The 27,698-nt window shown below is 40.6% G+C and overlaps 1 protein-coding gene across 1 annotated transcript in view; it reads right to left on the bottom strand.

The window, feature by feature from the left end:
- LOC306788414 (cell adhesion molecule 2-like) overlaps positions 1–27,698 on the bottom strand; it is a 189,018-nt gene that overhangs the window by 48,078 nt on the left and 113,242 nt on the right. Inside the window, exon 2 of the mRNA XM_079283948.1 lies at positions 8,425–8,451. Coding sequence (XP_079140074.1) covers positions 8,425–8,451 — 27 coding nt within the window. The remainder of the gene's footprint in view (positions 1–8,424; positions 8,452–27,698) is intronic.

The raw sequence follows: 27,698 nt of genomic DNA on the forward strand, positions 1-27,698 counted from the left end.
AACCATTCCACTCAATTCTCTCTCTCCCTCCCTCCCTCCCTCCCTCCCTCCCTCCCTCCCTCCCTCCCTCCCTCCCTCCCTCCTCTGGTTGATCCCTGAAGGGTGGCATTTCCAGTTTCTTTGTCTCTCATTTTCGTATTCTCTCTGTTTCCTGGTGCTCCCGTCTTTAAAATTTATCTTGATCCTCCTTTCTTGTGCTCAATTGGGCTATATCTCTCGTGGAGAATGGGGTCAGTTTAAATGCCCTCCACTTTGACTGACATGCCAAGGCTAAGCCAGGTCAACAACATCCTCAAGTGCATGACATTACGAAGTAATGACATAATGACATTAGCTTGGGTTGGATAATATATGTGTGTCACCCCCACCGTCTTATACTGTGTAGAGCAAGGCAAGCGTTGATGTATTCATGGTGACTATTGTAACGCTGGTTGCAGCTGCCTCCAAAAAAGCAGCAAATTATTATTTCCTCTAGAATCTCACACTTTACCCTTCATACAGCTGTCTCCAGAGATGAGCTGGATCTTAAGATTTAATCGGACCATTCAGTACCCTCCAGTACCCACTGTATGCACTGGCTAATAATCAAAGCTTCCCCACAATCATTTGGACTTGTGCATCCCACCACACAAAGTAGCGTCTCTAATATTTCTCAAAAGACTAAACTATTACTATTATGTCAAAAGTAGATGCTGGTGCAGCCAGTAGAGATATTTCCATGACACAAAGGTACATTCAGACAGACAGTACCTGTGGCCAAAGCAAACTACCGGACAAATAATACTGATAAGAGTATCCCGGATGCTTGCTGTCCGCTCTCCGACATTGACCTTTCAAGCAAGAGCAGCTGAGTCTACTAACCTTTCTTATTTAGGCATTCAAGAAGCAGAGAAAAAGAGAGCGATGCAGGGAGACAGACAGACAGCCTGGAGCTACTGACCTTTACACCAGGACTGGAGCTCAACTGAGCTGTAGAGCTATGATGCATGGGCCGGGAATACAGGATTACAAAATGGATAGAGGCAGTCCACAGTTTTGATTAGCCGATTCACCTTTTAAGCCAGTCGAACATAAATACCCTATCAACGCAAACTCTGGATTTCATCACTGTACATTTGAATTCAAAGGATCAGTCTCGTTTTCACAGCGCCATCATTTCTATCGGACGTGGAAAGAAATCTGTGAGATCTGGAAACACTGTGATGTCGCTTCAATGAACAAGGACAATAAGGCAGGTTGTAAACAAGTCGACAGTAGATAATCCTTAAAATGAACATACTCGTAGTGTTGGCAATAAACCGTCATTGCAACATAAGAACTGCGTGCACGCACTACGGTAAGGACAGAAGGTAAAGTATGAACCAAAAAAGCTGGTATAGTATGCAAACTGGGACAGATATTTACAAAAATGTTAAGTCACAATCATGAAGTGATACAAACGACCTCAAGTCGCTCACTGTTTACATGCATCCCACTCAGAAGATCATGAGTGAGATGCAGAAGATTACAAAGTATATGGCGGCTTTGCCATGAGCAGCTCGAGTCTATACGGTTATGCAGGTGGCGACACAGCTGGATACACAAGCTTCTCAGACTGAATGATTCTCCGAGTGGCAGGCAGCAGGGTGGCCCGGTGATTGGAGAGACCATACAAGGTCGAGAGTTTGATCAGCGAAAGAGCTGGTGTGAATTCATCAATCAGCTATGTATCCTGTCACAATGTCCTTGAGCAAGACAACTTATCTGCCAACCTCCTTCTTGGTTTACGGCGTCATCAAAATATTGAAAAACGCAAAATAAACCTGAACTTTCAGGCTGGTTTTTATTTTCTTTCTGGGCGAGAACCAATTTTAGCCGATAATATGGAACACAACATGTTACCGGTAACTTCCTGGAAGAGAAGCTGACATATCAGACGAGTGCATCATCACTCCCTGCTCTCGCTCTGGGACTCTCCCTCCCACTGTGACAATTTTCACACCAACTCCTTCCCTTTTCTCAGGAACATGTCATGCAAACGGACAGTCTTGTTTCTTTCTATGACCTTTTTTCACGCCTTCTATCAACATTCATCCCAAATCCACGTTGCAGCTCAAATGTGATTTATCAACATTTCATAACGCTATTACACCTGAAAAATAAGCCTCCAGAATTCACATTTAAATTAAACTGTATGTTCACATAAAAAAAATAAAAAATACCAGTGTGACAAAACTATATAACTAAATAAGAAAGGTGGAGGGTTGCAGCACTGCTAGTCATTTATCTTTTACATTTCTGGAAAAACAGAGAAGGTGAAGACACATGTCGTGCAAGCCGGCCGTTCTACAGTAAAGTGTTGAGAATACAGTTACATTGACTTTCATTCTAAGTGAAACAACTCTCAATTTGTTCTCCATATATCTAAGGATATTTTCATTTTTTATGGAAATACTATATAAATATCAATTAATGTAAAGCGCATGCTGCAACCGGTAGCTAACTAGGTTCTCTACTTGCTGGTTCTTATAACTGAAGTGATGAAACCTTCTATTTCTCTGCTTTGTTTTGTTTGTGTTTCTGAGTGAACTGTATGTTAATCTCTGTGTGTGTGTGTTCACACACAGAATCTCAACGTGCTCTTTTGACAGTGATAAGACTCCTGCTGTGAGCAAATTGAATGCAACCCCTACGGAGGGCGGAGCTACCTTTGTATTCAACACTGGCGTACAAGCACCTCAGGACAGTCATTTCTGATCTGCAGATATGAAATTAATTATCCTGCACCAGAGAGGCTGGCTATGGCAGTGCTGTTGCTATTTACATACATTAATTAGACCGGGCAGCTGTTGGGGCTGCCATCACAAAGTTGACGTCCCACTCAACAACTGAACTCGGATCAACAAAATATCGGCTACTTCTCCACAGAGATAATAGGTGTTGTTTGAGTGCGGCATGGGGTGACCGAGAGAAGGCAGCTTGGTAGGAATCAAGAGCTGTCAGAGAGGAGAGTGACATCTTCTTGGCTTGTTTGTGAGTTTGGGGGAGGGTGTCTCCAGTCACATCTAGGGTTTGAACGGTGTTAACAGAGGGTGATATGGTGATAACAAAACATCCAGGAAACAATTCTCCCATGACAGCACATTCTTCTGTGAACAAAGCACTATACAGGAAACAAACATGCCAAAGCACAGTGCAGTTTCTCTGTTTTTTCGGTACTGATGAACTGTGAATCCTATTTATTAGGGTGTAACCGTACAGAAAAGTCATGCATCATTTCATACCTGGTTTAGGGGGCACATATATACATGGGTGTAGTGTATATACATATATACTGTATATATATATATATATATATATCACCATTTACAAAAGCCCACACACTAATTTCAAATCGGTGACTGGCCAGTATTGGTGAGACGGATCATATCATGGATCAGAGTCATAACTTTTAGAGATCCCTGATCACGTTTTTTTTTTGCCACCGAAACTAATTGCTGATCATTGATGATCCATGTTGTTGTGTGATGATAGCAGCTGGTCGACAAGGCTCCAGACTATTTCTTTTTGCCACCATCCCAAAAATCATTTCAACCACACTGAAGTCTGTAAACCATCAAACATTCTAAATGTTGTCCTTTTACTTTACTGATCGTTGTTTCCCCTCAAAAAAAACCCACACAATTGACCAATAAATTAGGAAAGAAAATATTGTGTTGATTGATTAAAACACACCTTTTCAGTAGTAGTTTTCATGATGTATTATTAGCAGCTTAGAGCTAGTGTGAACAGGTCATAATGTATCTGGAACATCTATTTCATGTTGCTGTGAAAACATCTCCTTCATACAACTGGACTTATTCAAGTTCGTATTACCAAAACTACATTTTACGAGGTTACACGTGAACACGGTGTAACGGGCCACGGTCGATCGCGGATCAACCGTGGCCCGTTACACCTCTAGTGACCAAAACATGCTTCCAGACACCAATAGTATTTGCCCAGCAGCCTATTCTTGCCCTTGATTCAGCCACATCAATTTAAAGGGCAGAGATATAAACCTCTGCCCATTCTCTGCATGCAAGCTGCCTGAGTTCAAGCTTGCTCTGTAAACCTGGCCTTCATAAATACTTGATACACCGCTTTTTTTCCAGCTGGCAAAAGAGAGCAGAAGAAGCTGAGCGCTAAGCCTAGTAATGGCAAGGACAAAAGTACGTATTTTGACAGATAAGTGAAAACATGGAAGGCGGGACAACAGTAAACAACTAAAGCAAGTGCAAAATGAATCAAGCCAAAGGAGGACAAGTTTCTCAAACTCTCTGTGATGTCAAGCAGACATGTGGGAAACAGGCATTTAAATGAGGCTGCCCTGATTTATGCATACAAATATAAGCTGGTATAGATGCTTTTCTCTGTGTGCTTGAACTTGGCTCTTTGTACACAACCACAATTGTAATTGCTGCATGTATAGTATGCAGGGGTTGTGTTTTACTAATGTCACCAGTTCTGGTTGAAAGTGAGCAGTGCAATATACACAAAATGCTATTTTCAGTTCATCCTTTCCATAAAAAAAGCAAATTCCGAGTCTCATCTGGTCTATTTTCAGAGCGGCAAGGACACAGAAGGCAAAGCTTTGGCTACGTACAGTACATCTAGGCTCAGATATTCAACTTTATTACCTCTTTAAATATGGCAAAGCAATATTAGCAGTCATACATACGCTTGCTGGCTTAGTCGTTTTTGTTAAACAATTTCAGAAAAGCACAAGGTCAGTCAAAGCGATGGCATGAGCAGGCATACAAATAGCACGGCACTTTCAACAACATTGCGTGTCATGTCTACGCATATTAAGCTTTTGTGTGTCATTTAACGCCTTGTTCTCATTCCCAACTCCTCACCCACGTATCAACCGGCACAGTTTTAAACACGTGGGTAACATTGTGAATTGAAACCAAACCATGTTTATGTACCAAAACCACGTGTTTGGGTTTAGAAAGATCATGGTTTGGGTTGAAACAAGTAGGTTTGTTATGTAAATTAAGATATGTATGTAAATCAAGTAATCCACGTAAAGAAGTCGACGGTTGACAGTGGTCTCCTTGGCTAAAGTCATGCGTTTGTTTGACCCCATCCATCCGCCCCGTCTTCCCCCCCCCCACTTGCTCCGAGCGCATACAATTGCCGTGGTGTGAAAAATTAAACATGCAAAAAACATAAATAATACATAATGATAATGTGAGAACTTTAGAAAACACCATTTGGCTTTACCAGGCTAGGTCCTATTTATTGCTAAGGACATTCTCAAATTTCCTCAAACTGATGTGGAGGGAAAATGCGCTTAACTTGTTTTTATTCTGTTTTGATGCTTTCATAAGGGTGAGGGCAGAACGATCGCAGACTAGTGGCATTCATGAGGGAAATCAGACTCCCGGTAATCATTGCTGCCACCAAAAACTCTCCAATTCCCCAAATCAACATTGCCACAGTCTGATTTTCTAATGTCTGGTGATGCGGTGACAGATACTGTTCATCTCAGAGCGATCTTGGGAAATACTTCTCGCCCCAGGGGAGATCTGCAAGATTCAGTGAACAGAAAGTGCTAGCTTTAAAAACATCTCTTATCATTTAGCTTGTGTGTCAAACTGTAATGCTCTTTTACCAAAACTTTCAGTCAGGGCAGGGTTGACACTGAAGATCTAGTCTCAGGATTTGTTTATGTCTAAATATCTTCGATGTCCACAAATAAAAGGTCCATTAATCCTCTAGAACTTGTCTGAGAATCATCACATTGCTAATCGGTAATTTGGCACATTTTGGATAATACAAATTTGCCAAAATGTAGACTGAAGTATAAATATAAATAAATATAAGCTAAACGGAGGGGGCTCAAGAACATCGTACTTCTCGTTAACATCCCCCAAAGCATTGTATGATAGTTCCAAAACTTAACTACCTAATTAATTTATACTTTACATTCATATTACATGACTCAATTTTGTCTGAGGGGGGACTCACAGTGTCAGACTTTGAAAACCCCTGATTTGAAGTATTATTTTTACGATACAACCTTCAGTTTGTATCAGGAACTCTACATATGACACACACTTTGAACAACACAACACTCGCTCTAAGTTACAACGAGTATTAATAAAGTGCATTGCTTCAGGTTCAAGACATAGGTACCTAAAAACTGTGTGTTCTGTGTGCACACACACACATACACACACACACCCTGGGCAGGTGGCATATATCTGTGTGTTGTGTTTTATGAGTTTGTTTTTCATGCTCATTTGCAGACAGAGATGCCATTATGTTCTCAAATTTTCTTAAAATTAACTTAACTTGATCTTCAACCAATGAAATAAAAATATTATCGTGACAGGTTGGAAATAAGTGTTGGTGCTGTATACAGTAATTGGCTGTACTATTGCTATATATATATATATATATATATATATATATATATATATATATATATATATATATATATATATATATATATATATATATATATATATATATGCACAAGGCACCCTTAACCAGTCACTCAGAGTGCTTCAGTCACATACAGATCTTTCTCTCAGGGCCACATGCTGATGAACTGGTGCTTTGAGGTGAACTGAGCCTTTATTTGCCACTTATCAGCATAATTCTTACCTAGCTTGCTATGTTTTCCTACCAATATCCTTATTATAACATCGAAAGAGGCAGGAGGGAGACATGTGCTCGACTCTGAACTACACATTCTCTGTTCCCCTATTAAGAGAGCAATGTATTTCCTATACTGTCACAGTAAGACAGAAAAGAGTGATAGTCAGGTAGGGAAGGCCTTTAATGAGAGGAGTGTCAACACTGAATGAGACAGAGATCTTTCAGACAAACACTGCACATGCAGCTGGATGCTGGCCCGGAGGGAAGCTTTAAATGAACTACGCATTCAGACGCAGCAGGAAAACAAGGAAATCCTGCATAGGGGAGTGTTACTGGAAAGATGTGATGTTGATGCTGTTACTGACATTATTTCTACTGAGGATGATGACAAGGAAGAGGAGGACGATGAGGAAAAAGAGGAGACTGCATTTTGAAGAGGAAAGGGTTTTGAAGTGAGCAATATACCAAATCTATCCACTGTGGGCAATCTTTTGAAAATGGCAAACCTTGCTTCAAGCACTTGAAATGCAGTATGGATTTACTGCTTATTTGTATAGAAGCACCAGTTGTATCAGAGGAGACCATTGCAGTTATTAAACAGCAGGCCAGCTACCCACTGTGATTTAGAATCTCCCTAGTAAACGCTACTTATTTAAAAAAAAGTGCTCCTGAACAACAAACAACTGAAGAGTGTAGTGCGTCTTCCCACAGGAACACTTTACTCCGCTGGAGGAGCATACGCACAAAGAGTATAGATTTTTCTGAAAACAGAAAGTAACTTGAAAGAGCATTTACACAACGATATTTATCTGTCGACTGGATTCGATTCGTTTTTTAATAGCTGGGCCACTTGATTAAGATCAAGGTGTTTCAACGGGGTGGTTTTTTTTTTTTTATCTCAATGGCTATTATTTGGATTATTTGCACTCAAACGTGTACATTTGGACATATGCACATATGTTTTCATATTGGTCGACATTTATTTTCACGTTTGGCTCGGATTCCACAACAAAACATAAAATATATCTATCCTAAAAAGTTGATGTGCACATCTGGCCATGTTTGCAATTCCTCTCTGAGCTGATTTCTCTCCTTTCATTGAACTCATCATCACATCTCTGCTCAGGAATGTGACTGTTCAAGACCTGTGCTTCTATCATCATCAGCCAAAGATGGTAACAAAACAGAATGAGATCATGGTCACGGTTGACTAAATTCTTAGTTTTGAGAGGCATATTTACTGAGATCAGATTATCTCCTCTCTGACTCTCTGATCTATAATCCGCTCTCATTGCCATCTTGCAGACAGGGAATGATGGAGCAGATGTTGATCATGGTAATTTACTGCCACCTCTCCGGTGCCTGGCAATGGTAACGGGCAATATTACACAATTAAATACCTGATAATTAATCGTACGACCTCCAGAGTGTATGTGCTTAAATCAAATACGAAAGAAAATATGTATGAATACAAGATGAGCTTCATGCTGCAGTGGTGCTACCGTTTCTAAAAGACATTCTGACCCAAAGCGAAACATTCGTCATGATTTCCACTGTGTGCGTAGTGTTGATTAGTGTGTTTACTGAAACACTAATCAACACTACGCATCACTGTTTTTCACCAAAAACAGTGACTGTTCTGGAAATGAGCAAACAGCACAACAACAAGGGAATAAAAAGAAAAGAAAGAAGTCAATTATTTTTGCAAAATGATAAAAGTAAATTATGTTCAACTTTTCTAAGGCTTTTTGTCAGGAGTGTGAGGCACAGCAGGGAAATGCAGCCACAACTCACCTCGAGCTTTGCCCTTTGAAGCCATCACTGAAGTACCCAAGTAGACAAGAGGGGTTGGATGGACAGCAAGAGAGGCAGACGCCAGAAAACAGAGAGGAGAAAGAACAGACAGAAGACAAAGCAGCTGATTAGATAAGTGTGGGAAGAACAGTGTGCCTGTATCTGTCGCGCGTATGCAGAAACAGCATTGTCTTTATCGTCAATGTCAATCACGAGTGCTGAAACTCTCCCCCACTTCTCATCCCTGAAAGAGAATGTCCCGATTTAGCTCATCAGCAAATTGAGATCTTACAGTGTGGCACCTTTCAATTAGTCGCATCACATCATGTGGATCATGCAAGGAAGCTCGTTGCTTTCTTATGAGCTTACAAGGCCCATAAGGATATGGGGCATACTGTAGATATCATGTTGTTGATTGGTGAATGATGCGCTTCATTTGATTTTTGGGGGGAAATGACTTTATGAACATTTTACAGTTGATTATCTCGTTCTCAGCTGATGCCTGTATGGCTCCAATTTTATGTGGACAAACAGAGAGTAATGGTTTGTCTGTGTGTGTGTGTGTGTGTGTGTGTGTGTGTGCGTGTGCTCATGCACACCCTGGTGCACCGTCATATTAGGTTGTGATTGACAGCACTGTAATCAGAGAGGGGAAGCACAGACAGGACTGTTGTGGGAATATGATGATATGGGAAGGTTCAACGAACCGCTTAGTGAAAACCATATCGGCCGACATATAGCCATGTGCAAAAACAAAAGGGAACCACGCAGACAGACAACATAACCAACAACAAGAGCGTCACCTCAGAGACTTCCTGCTGGTAAAAACACAGAAGAAAGACAAATAAACAACATAGATTGTCGATTAGCGCGCATGTGTCTGTGTATTTGCGTGTGTATCCCGAGGGAATGACTGCTATGCTTCACACACACTGCTTTGCTAAATTGATGGATCTATTGGAATGCCTCCAGTGAGCCTGATAAACCTGTACAGCTCTAGGAGACAGTGCCTGACAAAGAATGAGAGGGGAAGAATGAAGAGAATATAACCGCAGGTGCCGAGTCTGCAGGTTATAACAAATATTGTCCTTTCTTTTCCATTACAGATTAATAAATCACTCTCCCTGTACATAACACGTATATATAATTTCCTATTTTGGCTGAAAAACATACTGTAGATCGGTTGAAATTCATTGTCAGAGAGGGAGCGGAAAGCAATCCAGAAGAACGCCAAGAAATACAAGCCTTTTGACTCTCACATCCATATTGTTTTCTTTATATCTGGGAGCCATCAAATCACGACAGCCAATTTTCAGCGGCTGATGGAGATGATTATGTTTTGTTCGTACTATTTCACAGATCGCCAAGGTGCAAGGGAGATAGAGTGAGGAAGTGAAAGAGAGAGACTGATCATTTCCTGTGATCTTTTAGTGAATTTACACAGAATTCAAAGGAAGTACAAGCAGTTTTTAACTGCTTATGAAACAGTCTAAATGTAATGCTGATGCCTCTATATGACCTACACGAGCAAATGAGACCATCAGCAACGAGTTTGGCTGTTTCTCTAGTTATTCTTAATGCCTGTCACATAGTTTGATTCCCCACAAAATCAGACAAAACAATTCACGCCACAAAGACCAGCTGTGTTGCAAAAAGGAAAATAATATGACAAAGTAGTTCTTTCATCGCCGATCAACATCTCTACGTCACCTAATGGAGCAAATTGGAGAGGAACAAAGTGGGAAAACAACTATAAAAAGCTGCACTAATCCTCTGTTAGAAAGCCATGCACACACACACACACACACACACACACACACACACACACACACACACACACACACACACACACACAGGCAACAATGTCCCACCTTGTTGCTGTTTCACTGGTCAAGAGGGAGAGGGTCAGACAGAGAAAGGGGGCAGCGGGTGTCTACCAACACTGCCTTCTACATGAGACTGATGTCTTTGTGAAATATTCCCTCAGCAAAGTCTGACCTCGCTCTATTCCTGCTTTTCATCCCTGCTGTCAATGTACGAGTTCCCTGTCACAAGAGTGGCTCTGTGAAGTCAATTCCCATGAAAAAAAGGACGAAATATGGAAGAAAAAAAAACACATTATATAGATGGACAACTATTATAGAAATATATACATGTATATAGAAACCAAGAACACAAGCAGCGAAGAAAAAAGGTGGGAGTCTTCCTATGTGCACTATCCGCGTGATATAGTTACCAGGCAACCAACACAACAGTTTGGTAAGTCCTGGCAAGCTGAAATTGAACAAAACACTTTTCATTGCACTCTCTCATTCCCCCATTTTACCATGCCATGAGCAGAGTATTCCAAATTGATAACACAATGGCCGCCTCTCACATGCTCTCCATTCTCCTGTTTGGACAGAATGCACTAAAGATACATCAGAAGCCGGCACCTGAATGGGATCAAATTCAGCTGTTCTTCCAGAATGCATTAGTTCAACCTGATGCATTCTCTTTTGATTCCTTGTTTTCGATGGTCTCATGTCCAGTAAAGTGTTACTTGAAAAAATGAATCTCAAAGGAAGTCCAAGGGGAAAAAAACAAGTATTGCAGTATTGTGTCCACCATTTTTCTATGATGAGCAAGCAATGTTTTTTTATTTATTTTTTAAATCAACATTCAAATCAATTCAACAATAAATGGGATTTTTGATATATTTAAAGCACTATCAAGCAATATTTTCAATAAAAAAAAAATACTTTCTACAATGTCAAAGTGAAGCACCTATCACTGACCACACAAAGAATCAACACACCATTTTCTTTTTAATCTATTGGTTCATTGGACCGCTGTTCCAATAACTGTGGTTGGTGGACCAAACTGGCACATCAGGAGTACAGCAGCAGCAATATTGGATTTACTGTACAACCAGGTGGAGAAAGTTGCTCTGTTGGCTGTGCAATCAAGCAGTTGTTTTCCAACATTGTATTAGTCTTACTTGCTGTTTAAATTGGAATCTCTCTGCCCCCTAGTGGTCAGAAACACTGGAACTACGTTACAAAGTTCCAGGTTTTTACTAACCGGTTACCTGCAGGTGGAAGCCCACCGAGCTTTACAGAAGTTTAAGGACACTTAACTTAAGGACATTCCCACCTAAAGACACGTCTTGTATACATTTTATAGAATCTCTTTTATCATCACAAATACCTGGTGATTAATACCCTACATTTGAGATAAATGTTCAGTTTTGTTTGATTATTTTTAAATTTCATTTTGAGGAATAATTGTCACATGAACATGAAGGCCTTACTTGGAGGTATTGGTCAAAGTATTGTGTGTGCACAGTATGGAAACACACACACTTTATCCAAGACAGTGAAAAGTGAGTATGGTGGTGGAACAGTACAACTCGGGTTGTTCTGTCTCTGTCAGCAGGGTGCCATCATAAATAAACTGTGTGATAGTTCATACAGACACCACCTACTGTGACACACACACACACACACACTCTCTCCAGGGAAGACATGTGTTCAATTCCAACATCCTTCCTGTTTACCGCTTCTTCTCCATCTCTGTTCTTCTCCCTTCAACTTATGCTCATTCAGGAGTTTGTCTCCCCTGGCTTTTCATATCCACTCTGCCCCCCCCCCCCCCATTTTAACCCTTTCCTTTCCCGTATCCATCTCTCTTCTGTATTTCCTTCCCCCCCTCGGGCTACCTTCTTTCACAGTGGCAGATATATTCAGAGTCTGACATGCAGTGAAAGGCCTATGGAGATCGATGTGTGCAGCATGGCTCTCCGAGCTGTCACATGGCATGATGGAGAGTTTAGCTTATCTGCCGTACAGAAGCAGCTGTTTTGCAATATGTTTGATGTACTCCAGGCCTTTGGAATACAACCAATATTCCACCGGTGAGCAGATTGCTGTAAAACCTTAACACCCTCTTTGTCACCCTATGACGTGGCTGTACACGGAGCCATCGACCCACTCGTACACAAAAGCACAACAACATTGAGGAAAATATACATTGTGACACGTCTTCACACAATAGTGACTGTTTTGATTTCAAGAGAATCATCAGCGCAAATATAGCTCAGAATGAATACAAGCAAATGTATTTAGATCTTATTTGATTCAGCACAGCTTTTGCTAAGGGCCGCAATTCATCTCAGGGTAATAAAGGAGATGGTAAACAGTGCTAATAGATGGAATCAAGCTTACTTAACTCGCCTTATTGCCACCATACTGCCAGCTTTATTAGATCTGTCTACCTCGTCCTTGTTTTCTCACATTACAGGGAGGCACACATCTGTTTGTTTTGTCATTTAATCTAGCATATTTGATTTCCACTCCTTAACATGATTACACGTACCGTACACACCCTGTCCATGGTACAATCATCTGCTCATAAGCCAAATACCCATAAAACACACACGCACATGCACAGAGGCACACGTGTTGATAACGCATACACACACTGACATTTGTTTCATCGATACTAAAGATGGTCTACGGCAGTGTTGAAAATCTGGTGTGTCACCATCACCAGAGCGTGTTTAAATGACACCAGGCAATCTGGACCCCACTGTTCTTTTCAGTTTGCTGTTTTCTGAGGGCTACCAAACGAAATTTGGTTGCACCACGACAATGACAATAAAAACCTCTTTATCTTTATCTTCTGTTAGCAACTCACGTATGAACAGTGTTGGGCAGCGGTGACTAATAGGCGGACCGACAACCGATAGATAACCGGCGCAGCTTTTCTAGCCTTTACGGGACTCGTTCCGCTGTCCAGGAAACACACCGACCAATTGCATGCCAACCAAATGTGTATTTCGATATGCATCGCGGCTTGAGTGAGATCAAACACACACTGGAGAGACGGGGCGATAGACCGAATCGTCGGAGAAGCATGTGAGTCACAGACGTTATTGTTCTAAGCGTTCTCTAATGAGAGAAATGTGGACAACGAGAGCAGAGTCTTCAACCAATAATGGACAGACTCTTGTTTGTTCATTCTTCCCACGGACAGTTTAAAACCAGTATACGTCTCATCTGTTCAGAGGCCGTGACGATTATTAAAAGCGGCGATGTGAAGCGCCACTACGAGACAAAGCACAACTCTTTTGACCAAACGTACCCGCTCATATCTGAAAGAGCCCAGTGTGATCAGAATCCTAACAAATTCATTCACTCCCCAATAATGATGTAAACAGAGAGGAATAGAGCTGGTTTCAACAACTACCGATGTAGTCCCTGCACACAATTTTCTCTCTTTTTAGAAGATGAGAATATAATATTGTGTTTTGTTCAAATAATGTTAATGTGTCAGCATCGTAAGACAATGGCCCCCCACTTGATTTGTGTTGATAGGGACTCTGATTGGTTTCTTTACTTTGATGAGGATATTTAGATCAGGGGATGTTTAAGAATACTGAATGAAACTCAAGGCTGTGCCGGTCATCATGAATATTTTCACCTTTTTGTAACACCTGTGTTGTGTTGTGGTGACATTATGGGCATGGTCCTGAAGCAATACGCACATATAACGTCTCAAGGGATTCACAGTTTATTGCTGATTATCAATGGCCTCCAGCTAAAAACACAGTGAACACATGAGGGCACCACAGCTGATGCACTGCCAGCACTCTGAGCCTTGTTCTTTGTGTTGCTGTCGATCAGGTACAGAGAAGCACACCCAGTTAATTGGCAGCAAGGGTGCTTTTCCTGTCTTTGCCTTTGGTAATTCAGTGGTCTATGACATAACTTGCATCACAATGGGAACAGAGTTGAGGGGAATGTGGCTGCAAGTTGAGCGGAGCGTCACAGTGTTGGTGTCCCACACTAAACGTATAAGTTCACTGTGGTTTTCTTGGCTTAAGTTGGCAAACGTGCATTCATAAAAAGAGTAATTGAAATGCAGAAATCGATAAACTAAACTACAGAAAGACAAGAAGTCAGATGTTAAACAGTCAAAAGCTTTTGCTCTGTGCCCTCATGGCATTCAAGGACTCCCCGTGACTTTAAGAGGTTTATATCAAAGTCAGTGCAACACCATACTCCATGTTACACAAGAGGGAGGTTGGTAGGCATGGGGGCAATTACACATTCAGCACCTAATAAGTTTCTCCTCGAGTCGTCTTATTTTCTTCTTTACTTTGTTCGGGTTCCTTTCAGATCACAAAAAAATCAAGATAAAAAACAAAAATCAACTTGGTGTTTTTCATGGAAGTACAGGATTTGCAACTGAGACAAGAAGGCGGCATTGATTCTCTTCTCTGGGCATCCGAGGTATGATGATTCTCTCGCATATCAATGCTTCTGATGCTGAAGTGATGAATATAGTGGAAAATGTATCATCACTCATGCACAGCAAAGAGCATAAATAAGGTAAACCAACTTAAATGTTAGTTACAGTTGGCAGTAGCAGTAAGATCATTGTAGCTATGGCTATGCGCAAACTAGCATATGCTAACCAACAAGGAGTATTTATTGAGAGTGATTAAACGGTTGGGCCTTGCTATGTTTTAACTGTATGGACATCTGCAGCACAATTAGAAAGAGGTTTGTTCTGTGGCACGGCGGTATGACACATATTTTTATTCGTTTGTAAACCAATACTAACTTACAGCCCTTTGTAGCAAAGAAAACACTTCAGAAACAATACAATCCACAGTTACTGCATTAGGAAGAGGGCTCAGTGACAGTAGCCTGGTGGTTTTAATGTCAGGACATTTTGGTTTACAGCTCCTCTGTCACTTGACTTCACAGCTGTGCTCTAAGAAAGGTCAAAGCACAGCTACACTAAAAACACACACTATGTGTACACCGCCCACCACAGCTACATGTATTCTTGGGCATCCACACTCACACAGCAGACACTGCGTATATATCAAAACATGGACTTCTACCAAATTGCATACCTCACAGGTTCTTCACAGATTGCACACCCACGCAGCAGACACAGTATCACGCCCTCCCGCGCACACTGCCGACCTTATCAGGAACATGTGGTATTAAGCATTGTGTACTGCACATAATCCTCTGCTGATCCTTATCCACACAGTTAGAACAGGTTCATATATCATGTTAATTAACTGCTTTTGCTAGACAAATGGTGAGGTTGGCTCTGAATGGATTGGGCCTGGGCTGTAGCACTCAAGACCGCTTTTTTTTTTTTTTAACTGATCTATGATGCATTCTGCCTGCATTAACTGAAAAGAGCTGTTCTCAAAGCTGTGTGCAAGTGGTTGCACAGCAGAGCATAGGATTAGCAATGATAAGGCATTATTGCCTATTGTGGTGACGAGCAGGACTCAATTTGCTTTGGTCTTGACTTCTCCACCGCCTTTGGACCTATAGTCTTGAAACTGACTCGACCTGGTCAAGTTGGTCTCGACTACAGTGAGCTTTGAGTTTTTAAACATCAAAGGCTTCTTAAATGTAACATATTTCTGCAGTAGCAGCCATCTTCATTCGGTAAAGAAGCCCTCTAAAAAAAAAGCACAGAGCCATGGGTTTGTCCCATGCTACAAGCATTCCTGACAAAATTAAATAAAAAGGAGAGTCAACATAAATTATGACCCTTGGGGCTATTAAGCATTCTCCATGTTTGAAACAGAGCCTCAACTTATCAGCTAATACTGAACATTTTACTTTTTCCACTGGGCATATGATGAATTCTTGATGAGTATGTTCTTAAAAACTGACATGACAGGAGCACCAAACTCATCTCATTAATCCATCTAAGACACCCCTCTGGACTGTAATCTTCAATCCACTCTTATCATGTTACTGTGGGGTAATATAGTATGCATCGTTTTTATCCATCATAGTGCAGTGGATGGCATAAAAGAGAGAGGCGAAGATGAATCAGGATCAGACCAAGAGGAAAGAAGATAAAAGAATTGTGGGTTTTTACTATGGTCATCTCGTGAAAACTGCCCTTTGACCACAAAAACAAATACGGACACATGCATGCGCATCGGCATACACACACACACACACACAGCCCATAAAATGTTGCCATTTAAACCATTAAAGAAATCCCTCTGGGCTCCAGAAGCACATTTCAATTCCCACAAAACACCCGGGGGATATCGAAATCATGAATTTCCCCGACAAGAAAAGTCAGAACAGGAATTGCCATAGGATGATGGACACACACAAATGCATAGACTTGCGCACACGTTTGCGTACACACACACACACAGACACACCGCACCATGTCAAACAGGTACTGCCGTTAGATGATGGACAGTCCGGCTGCAGCCTATAACTCAGCAGATGCTTTTTGTTTCCACTGCTTCTTCAAATGAATAGTTTAGAAGGTGAAGTTATATTGTGATAGATGCCTTGGGGGTAACAAATGGCTTCCTCTAGACAAAGCTTTGAAGTGGATGTGTATACCTGGTCACCAACCTGTAATCTCCAGCCATTCGTCACAGGATGAAGGGACAGGAGATTTCCAAGGAAAACTTCCAGATAATACGTTCACCCTGTGCAGAGGTCAACTCCCTACAGGGCAAGGGAATATGTGGCGGGTAATACTTCTCTCAGCATTAGGTTTTTATTCCAACATATCAATTGTCATATATTTCGGAGGGTTTTTCTATTATGTGGCTTTATCCTTACTGTTAGTCTGAGATCGTGTTGCGATGGGAAGCGTTTATCATCGGTGGAGAGGAACACGGCGCCTGGAAAATGCCTCCTCCCCTTGATACTGAGACTTTGATCAAAAATGTGTCATAGCATTTTGCTCAAGCTGAATTATTCAAAGGTCAGTGAACAAAGGCATGTTTGTGCTGTGTTGCATTACAAAGGCTGGTATGATGGTAAATTGGCAAAGTGTTCACTGTGCCTCTATAGGGAGCTGACCGGTGAGCTTCACCCTCGAGGGACCATTTGGCATCAAACAGCGCAAGCTCCCTGTGATTGTTACTGCCTCAGTCATCGCCAGGCTTTCACCTCCCATTTCCAAACCATCACCTTTATATCCCATTCTATTTAGGGCTTTGGGTTTCTGTGGATTTCCAGCGGGTCAAGAGGAGAATAGACTTCCGATAGTCCCGGGCTGAAAGCTCGGGACCTGTGGGGCTTTGCACCCCTGATGAATGTTGCATGCATGTGCGTGTGTGAGTGTTAAGATTTTCATGAGTTTGTTTAGAGGCAAAATACTGTGTGTGTGTGTGTGGACCGCTGCAGTGCAAGTGGTCTTTTCTAATGATGGCAATAGGCAATCTCAGTGGGCATCACTTCACTGGAGACCGCAGCTATGAAGGATAAAGGGAAGAAGAAAGGGCTCAAAGACACATGTGGATTCATCTTTCTTTCAAGTCCATGACTATAGCGTTCTCTCCTTTGTCTTGCATTCTCTTCCTTTTCATCCCTGCACCCGCAGTTTTCTTCTTCAATTACAGTGAGTGTGTTTTTTTATTTAAATTGTCAACAGTACACCATGTGCTGTTCTATCCATGGGCGGACCAGTGGAGAGGATGAGAGCAAGTAGAAAAGTGGAAGAAAAAAAAAAGTCAACAGGGTTGAGGTAGCGTAAAGTGGCTAACCTTGCATGTTTGTCAGTGGACTGTGTATGCGTTAAAGCATTCATTCCACTTGAAAAGCTTGCATTATTCATACAGTCTCTCTTAAGAAAAACCCAAGCAAGTGCGTGTGGGTTTCACATACATACACTAAATGTATCAATACACACAAGAGAGGCAGGGAAGTGCAGTAGAGTTTCTAATGAAACTGCTGTGGTGAGATGAGGTGAGGAGCGGTGCAACACACAGGTTTCCCATGGGAGTTAAACCAACTCCAGCTGACCAGGTCAGCGAAGCCTCCTGCAAAAATCCTCTTGCTCCGACATCTTTTGCTTCTCCGGTACGTCCTCAATAACAACTTCAAACAATCTGACAAGCAATACTTTTCTCAGCCATGTTGTTCATAGTCCTCCCGTCTACTTTTCTGAAGAACTATCAACAGATATTATTTTTTAACCACCCATCAATCTGGCATTGGTATATGTGCTGCCAGTACATATATCAGCGCAGGATGTTGTCATGTCTCGCTATCTTAACAGTGCTATTCTGCAGGGAAAGCTGTCACTTGCAGGAGTTATGTTCACCAGTGATTTGTCTAATGCAGAGCAGCTGTGAGCCAGCCCTCTGGAGTAGGCGGAGTATTGATGTAAACAACAACACCCGACAATTGGCAAGTTCAGTGTTAAGTGTAATATTTGATTCATTGAAACTCAAAGTGGCAAATGTGTCCCCCTTAAAAATAAATGGATGTCATTGTTAATACTTTCTGCACATTTACTAATTGCAGTGATTCTATTTGTTTTCTTTTACTTGTCCATTGATTTACATGACTGATGTAAGTCGGTGCTTTGCAAGGTTTTCTTTTCCTTTCCTCCTCCCACTCCATCTGTTTTGCCCTGTTTTGTGTGATCGTGTGGGTGTGCTTGCCTCCTGCCGGGCTAGCCTGGCAGGAGTCATGCCGGGTTAAATATTGCATTTGTTTTTCAACCACCCAACCAATCAGACTAAATTAATGTTTTAAAAAAAGGGCGTAATTGCCTAAGACACGTTCATTTTTCTATTTAGATGAATCTGTTGGAGAACACCTGTTTTATTTATTAGAAGTGTATTTTTGATGTTGGAAAATGTCTTATTGATTAAGCTCAGTAAGGATACAAATGGTTTCACTGGATTTACAGAATTAAAGACACTTGAATGCATTTATATTCTGAAACAGGTCTTCATCAAAGACATGACGAATGTATAAAGGCTACTTGTGATACAAACAAATGTTACACATGGGCAGAAGAAAGGCCAATATACTTGCGCTTTCAAAACAGATCAAATAAAAATATCAAGGCACTGACACACACGTCGCCTCACCCTTACCTTTTCAAAGGCTGGAAAACATGAATAAATTCCATTTCATGCCTCAGCTTATATTTACAGAAGAACAAAAGAAAATCCATGTCCAATTACCAAAGACAAATTTGAACTTATCTCGGTCATTTTGAACAAATTGAACAGGAACTAATTCCTTCGGAGTGTTACAATTGAACAAAACAAATAAATGAAATGGTAACTTGTTTGCCTTTCCCCCCCATCAAATTAAAGTTGACCTCAACATGCTCCTATTAAAGCTATCCACAGGCACAAGCCCATGGGAGCTGTGTAAGGGAAAAGGGGGAGGTGAAGGGGAGAGGTGGACACAGCTGTGCTAAACTGTGATGCAGCCTCTGCAGCATCACTCTCCTTGTCTTTCTCACCCATTACAAAAGTGTAAATTGGACACAGATAATTGAACATTACTATCCCGGGAGATAGCTGGCGCCATCTGTTAAATGTCCACCCCCAACATCACAGTGCATCACACAATAAGCCCAAACTTCCCAATGCACCATGCTGCACATTTGTGTGGGCATGCATGTGTTGCTGTGCCTTTGGCTAGAAGCTTTCCTTTTCCTTCTATTCATCGACCCCTGAAAACACAGAGTACAGGTATTCAGTGTCACACATGTGTTCTGGCTACTCTCACAGCTGTGCAGGAGGCACTTGATTTGTAAACCAGGTGAGCCAGTAACATTAGATGGAGACGATTTGTAGTAGCATGTATTAGAACAATATTACTGTAAACTACTTTAACATACATTAAAGTATCAGAGAGGTGGAAACCTCCTACACACAAACAGATGCTACAGTACAACACAAGGAGAGATTTCTGTATGAAAGTCATAATATCATTTTTAGGGCTGTATCTAATATTATGATTTTGATCATATATATATATTTTTAGATTCAAAGCATTTATCACGGTTTTTGAAAGAAGCTTGAAATTACGTTATGATGTCATCACCCTGAAGAAAAAATCCCAGGACAGATTCAAAATATATATGAAGTGATCGGATCATTAGGTTAAATGATTTATATTCAACTTTATTGAACAAACATACCTCGTCAGTAGGTGCCTACCTTTGTGTGCGTCAAGCCTGGAGAGCAAACAGGTTTTTGACCGCAGTGAAAATGTTGTTTTGTAAAGGTCGAATGCCAACAAATATTGATTTAAGCAGACAGTTTCATGAGATATAAAATATTTAGTAAATCTTTTAAATTTTTAAATATATCTTTTCATAAAATTTAGATTTTTGGACTTTGAAATGCTCTGGAGTAATAACAAATGTTTGTATCACACGAGATGGAATACTGCAGCCACCACTGAAATCAAATCCTACAAATCGTGTCATACTATTTATTCACGACCGAGCCTGTTTGTAACGGGTACAGACAACGTTATCTTCACCCCTCTCTCCTCTGCTCAGCCCAATGTGTCTGGAGAGGCTAAACCCAGCACACTGAAACACAGGAGCAGAGGATATCAATGTATTGTGTGGGATTTTAGAGGTGTGCCACACACAAAGTAACTATAGAACACTGATTAGTGTAGCATAATCTTTATCTGAAACTGTGTATAAATACTGTGCAAAAAAGAAAAATCTGAATATCAACATCATGAATAAAGCTATTCGGTACAGCCCTATACATTTTACTATAAATCAAGCTTTTAATTTACTTCAAGTGATAAAATAAGATAATTATGAGATATAAAACCTCCCCCTCCATCTCAGTTTAGCATCAAATTATTAAGGTAATAAAAGTCTACACCTACAGGGCTATAAAAGAAAAATAGTTTGTTAAGGGTTTGGGAAATGGTCAAAAACTTTCATACAAAACCAACTTTCTTTGTAGCTGCACCTTTGGCTGGAACTTGCTGTCACCAGTTACCCAGTAATTGTGCTCCAATTATTGTCTAATGGCTGGTATTGTTCATTGCACATAGAAGGTTTACATAAATACAGAGCATCCACTGCATTCCATAAGGTTCCCAACAAAAACCAAATTATTGGCTCGGGCTGGATTATGATTGGTTACCCACACAAATAATGAGGAAGATTGTCTATGTGAATTTTTGAAAAGCCTTAATGGTCCCCGCTCTCCCTTTCTTTCTCTCTCGAACATACATGGCTGATTAGCAGTTGGCATTTTGTGTTGGCTATGCGCTAAATGAGAGCAGCAACATTACCATCTCAAAGATGCTCTCCTCGCCCAGTTAATGGCCAGGACACAATGGCTGCCCAAACACTCAACGGATCATTGAAGGATTATGCCATTTGGCTTCGTGCCTTATGCTCACTCTGTGCACGGGGCGTGCATGTGAATGTGTCGGTGTGTGAAACAGACAGACAGAGACATCCTGTATCCTGTAGGTGTGGACACCTACGGACCTCTCAATGGGAGCAATAATGTCAAGGAGCTGCAATGTCATATCCATCAGAGCTGACTTTCTGTCAGGGCCAGACAAAGGTGTTGACACCTCAACACCACACTGTGAGTGAGGAGGCCATTCAAATGTCAGTTACCTGACACACGGCTATGCTCTCATAGATGAGTGGTAACCGGTGATTGTCAGTTGGCAACTCAGGGAAAAGGCCACTGCATATATAATGCTCAAGAGGAACAATCCATTGAGATTTAATGAATGGATACGTTTTAGTCCTCTGAGGCGAGTATTCAGTTGGTACAATCGCACCTGTCAACTCTGGCGAATCAGCAGTTCTGGAAACGAGGCTAGGCGGCTATCGCTAAAGTGGCCTCAGGAGACACGTTGAGATTGCTCAGTCAGGTGTGATACTGTCAGACCTCACCACTGTTTGCAGTATCGAGTAAAAGTTACACTTCAGCTATATTGTTTATTTAAAATATGAAATTTTACACCTTACCTGCACATTTTCACTAATTTCATATCGTCAATTAAATCACTATTTCATATCGTCAACTTAACCAAACATGTTAATGATCATCAATGAAATAGTTGACAGTAAATCAAATGTATGTTTTTCTTTGATGGAAACTTTATTCAAACTACTGGTTGATTGGTCAAAGAGATAGAGAATCAAATGAATAGGGGGTTTGTTTTTCCATCAGTCGGGGTTTTGTAGATTGGGATATCTCTCGAGCCTTTCAATTACCTGAAGACAAACAAACTGAGTTGGGCTGGACAAACTGCCAGCAGCACAAGGGACCACAAACAAGATGACCTCTGATAAGAACGTATCTTTGGAAACAAATGGGGCACCTCATACAGTAGTGCTCTCTGTTTAAGGAACTCAAACTATTTAATAACAAAAATAATTAATGAGTAATAAATGTGTATTTACTTGGCCGGCTTCCCTCTCTAGCAAATGCTGAAACCCTTCTAATCAGAGAACAATGCAGCTCTGACTTTGATTACTGTAATTCAGATTCCTTGTCCTGGTTACCACTGATAACTCATTTCTGACATCTTCCGATTATCTTGCAGTAATGGACTTATTGACAAACCAATGATTGGATATTATTTCACCAACAGCACTGAATTGAAATTTAGAAGTGCAGCACTGCACATTTAAGTGAACCACACAATAGCCGTTTCCTTTCTACCTCCATAATGACGTCAGTACCAGCCAGAGATCACAACTGCAGTGAACTCATGAAAACAGCTGACTTCTTTGTCCCACCTTTATTGTTCATAGTTCAGAGGGTGGTATGAAGTTAATCATCGAAACAATTTACTTCTTTCTGACAGTCTGAAAGAATGATGTCTCACTTTAAAGTACGTCTCCCTATATATACAGTATATCAGCACTCCTATAAAACTGACCCAAAGCCTACCTAATGTCAAGCAATAGAGTTTGGTGTCTCATCCTTGCAAAATCATTAAAGTGAAATCCCAATAAAGTTTTTAGCTCCAACGTGTTAAAGGAGACTCAGAATCGTACATTTGTAGCTTAAGACGTACAGAAATGGAGAAAACATGATTCTAAATCAACTGTCCTGTGACTTAGTCTCCCATTCCCTCAGGCTTCAGGCCATCATAAGACTAGAATCATTGCTGTCACTACCACACTTCTCTTCACAGGGGTGGCTCATCTTGCTATACTGGTCTGCTGCCTTTGAAACTGTCAACCACCATTGGGCTTCATTAGCCTGGAGATCACTGACTCTTCCACATGCACAGAGGGAGGACAGACTACCTGAATATCCCAAAAAGGTTTACGTTTTTGTGGAACGTGAGCCTTACTTTACAGTATCCCCTGTGAGGTTCATCAGGCCTGCGTCCTGGGCCCCATCTTACTTTGCCTCCACATGAAATTAATCAACTGTGGCATCTCTTCTCAAAAACTTCTCCCACTGTTACTCCAACAAAGCTAAATTCTTCATAGCTTACATCTATAGGACATATCTGGCTGTCAATTACGATCCAGTCAATGCTGACATCCTTGAGACTGGAAACCAAACTACCACCAATCCTGTAAACTCCACAAGCAACTTTTGGCGTGTTCTCTACGACTTCCACTGACACACTTAGGGACATTGACTGCCCAGGTCTTATTTGTCTTCCATCAAATAGTATAGCTACCTTCATTCTAGGCTCTTGAAGTAATTTCTTCAGCTCCAACAGTGCCTCCAAGGCAATTCTGTCTTCCATCGTAAAATAAAATTAATGTTTCCAGGAAACATGTTATCCTGCCCTCACATGAATCATGTTCTCCAATATATTATCTCTCTGGTTCCTCATATTCTTTGATTTACTTCAACCTGCAAAGTTTAATAATGCATTCATATCGTCCTTATTGGGTCTTTTTTAATTTAATAGTTCTGTCTCTTCCGTGTTCCTGTCCATCAGCACTTTCAACACAACTATTCTGATGTTGTAAGATGAGTTTATTTACCCCTGCAGTTGCTGTAAGTGTCAGTTGAGAAGGTTATTTTTTTCCAAAGTGTAATCCAGATGTAATTTTACGCATATAGCATTTTATAACTCGAAAATGGACAAAATGCCCATTTTAGCCATCATGTCCTGGGAACCGTAACTGTGATTTTACAGTTATTTTCTCAGGATGAAAGACTGAATTCAGAATGCTTATAAAGATCACTGATTAATATGCCACATATGAACTTAACAAATACAGATATAGTTTAATGGTCAAGAGGGCAAGAGGTAGCAATTCTTATGTCTGAGTGTAAAAAGTTACATTTCATATCGGTAGCATGTGGCCACAAGCACAACACTTCTGTATAATCCATTAATTACAATTTAAGGACATCTCATTGTCTTTATCCTTCAACATTATTGGCACTATGACTCTCATGCTAACACTGGCCAAGTACACAAACACAATCTTGATCATTTCTCCTCCACTTTGTTTATTTTTTTAGCTCACTATTTTTAGTTCCCATCATTCCAGGTGAAAAACTACGATTAATCCTTGCAGGCATTTCTCCTAACTTAGTGGACATTTTAGGCCTTTCTGTCTATCCTTATATTATCAGATTATAATGCTCCTGCTACAGAAGACCAGCCTCTCTCTTGAACTTTTATGAACTCGGAACAATACAAAACAGTCGGATTGCTTAATCGAGATATAAAAGAGACAAAAAGATGGATGTATATTTGTTCATTATGTGATGCAGAGTATGTCTTACAAATAACTACTTCTTTACATTTCCATGAATGATCAATTCAAGACACACACAGCGCTTTAAGTAAAGAAAGGTGAGTCAGTGTTTGATGTGATGGGACAGACATTAATATGACATGGCATTTAGGAAGTATTTGGGCAAAGCACATTTGCGAAGAAGCAACAGTGTGTGTGAGTGTGTGAAAAGATGAACAAGGCCTTGTGCAGACATGATGATCGTGCAGATACATTTTAATAACTTATGCTGCCTGTGGTGTCAAATAAAATAAAAAAGTAATTGTGTGCAGAAGGGAGGAAAATTATAATTTCAGCTGTAAATAATGGAAGTCTGTTTCAATTATCAGTGATGTAGATGTGTCAGAAACCGACAAATACTGTGAACTACTGAACTCAATGTGATTTTCTCTTTGGTTTGTATGGGGTCAAATCAGTTTCAATAGTAATGAATCAAAGTTCAAAGTTTGCTTTATTGTCAATTCCACAATGTACTGAACATACAGGGGAGTTGAAAATACGTTTCTCTCTAGTCCAACATAAACATATCAAGTGAATACAGTGAAATAGATTAAAAAACATTCAAAAACATTTTGACAATAAATATATATAGTAAGAGAAAAAAAAAGAAAAAGCTATCAATCTGTATTTAGCAGCAGTTGGACATGGGGAGTCTTAAAAGAGAGGAGGGAGAGAGTTCAGCTTCAGCTTCCTAACAGCCTGGTGGACGAAGCTGTTTGAGAGTCTGGTGGTGCGAGCACGGAGGCTCCGGTATCTTCTCCCAGAGGGCAGGAGGCTGAAGAGACTGTGAGGGGTGGCTGGAGTCGTGCACAATCATGGTCACTTTGCGGATGAGGCGAGTGTCATATATGTCCTGCAGGGAGGGGAGTGAGGCACCAATGATCCTTCCAGCTGTGTTCACTATGCGCTGCAGGGCTTTCCTGTTGTAGTCAGTGCAGCTTCCGCCCCACACAGTGATGCAGTTTGTCAGGATGCTCTCAATGGTGCCTCGGTAAAAGGTGCACATGATGGGTGGTGGTGTTCTTGCCTTCTTCAGTTTGCGGAGAAAGTAGAGGCGCCTATGGGCTTTCTTTGCCAGTGATGTTGTGTTGGCTGTCCACGAGAGGTCCTCACTGATGTCCACCCCCAGGAATTTGGTGCTGCTCACTCTCTATATCAGCACCATTGATGGTCAGTGGTGGGTGTTGAGTGTGGCCTCTCCGGAAGTCAACAATAATCTCCTTGGTCTTGCTGTTATTCAGAAGGAGGTTGTTGTCTCTGCACCACGTGGTCAGAAGGCTGACCTCCTTCCTATAGTGGGTCTCATCGTTGTTGGTGATGAGACCAACCAGAGTTGTGTCGTCTGCAAACTTGACCATGTGATTGGTGCTGTAGGTTGTAGTGCATACTTTTAAATACATATATTTGTGAATTTCCATACATTTATCTATGTATTTATTTAACTACTTGTGTGCATCAGGAATATATTTCCGAATAATATTTTTGTGATGTGGATTTTGTTTAACTTTATGTATAATGATAACAACTTTTTGTGTGCATTTAAAAATATTTTTCAGTCATTCATACATAAATCACAAAATGTCACATTTGTGAATTCCTTTACATTAATGAATAATGAAACTGATCTGACCTACCTCATACACACACACACGCACACACACACATGCTGTGAATATTTCTCAACACAATCCCAATATTCCACGGTGTGTGTGATAATATGAGAGAAGACTTGTTTTGAGCAAAAATCACAAGCAGAGATGATTATTATGATTTACACCAACAGCTGTTAAAATCTATGTTACAGAGATTCAGAACTGTTACGATTAAAAGCTCTTTAATATCTGCCGTCTTTGCTGCTGTTAAATAAGCTAACAGCATAAAAAAGGATAAAACATCTTTTGACCTGAGAGAGGTGAACCTGGGCTGTTTCCCTAACCTACATTGATATTTTGAATTCAGTCCAAATAGAAGAAAATAGGCAGGAAATCATGTATTTAATGTGGTGTTGACATTTTCCTGCACTTTACTAAATTGTCTTGGAATTAGCCAAATGACTTTATAATACCAATGAAACAAAGGGCAGAGCAAATTGCATGACTAAATGAGCTGTGAAATAGAAACATGACAAAAGTTTTTGAGATTTCTTGACAAATCGAGAACATCCAGCATGTTCTTGTTCTTGTTATATGTTAAAAGACAATGACTCACTGACAACCAGCTATGCAATAACAAGTACCTTTGCAGTACGATAACATATGTAAAACATTTAATTGTTTGCAAGTACATACAGATTGATTGAGCTAAAAGGCTTAACAGTAACTAAATATTTGGATATACATAATTACGTCCGTTAGCATGAAGGAAACCACTATTTAGATTTGTTTAATGTGATACACTAGTATTAATTTGATATGAGGTAAATTAAGGGAAATTCAAGGACACTGTGCCAGTACAACTTAAGACGGTTAAGAATGTGTTTAAAACATGAAACCCCCATTTTATTGCTGGCTTCTGCTCTAGTTTTACATTTTAAACTTACAGCAAATGAAAATGAAATGTAAGTATGCTCACTATAAGAGGTACCTCCATGCCGTTAGCAATCTGTTATTGAATTCAGCTACATTTTGCCAGCAGCCCACAATTTGATTTAAGCGTTAATTGACAGGGTAATATTTCCTGGAGTATCGACTTGAAAAAAAGTTAACTTCAGAGAAATCAATTACACAAAGTTAATGTCTTTT

This window comes from Melanostigma gelatinosum (assembly GCF_949748355.1).
Source record: "Melanostigma gelatinosum genome assembly, chromosome: 14".
Classification (NCBI taxonomy): Eukaryota; Metazoa; Chordata; class Actinopteri; order Perciformes; family Zoarcidae; genus Melanostigma; species Melanostigma gelatinosum.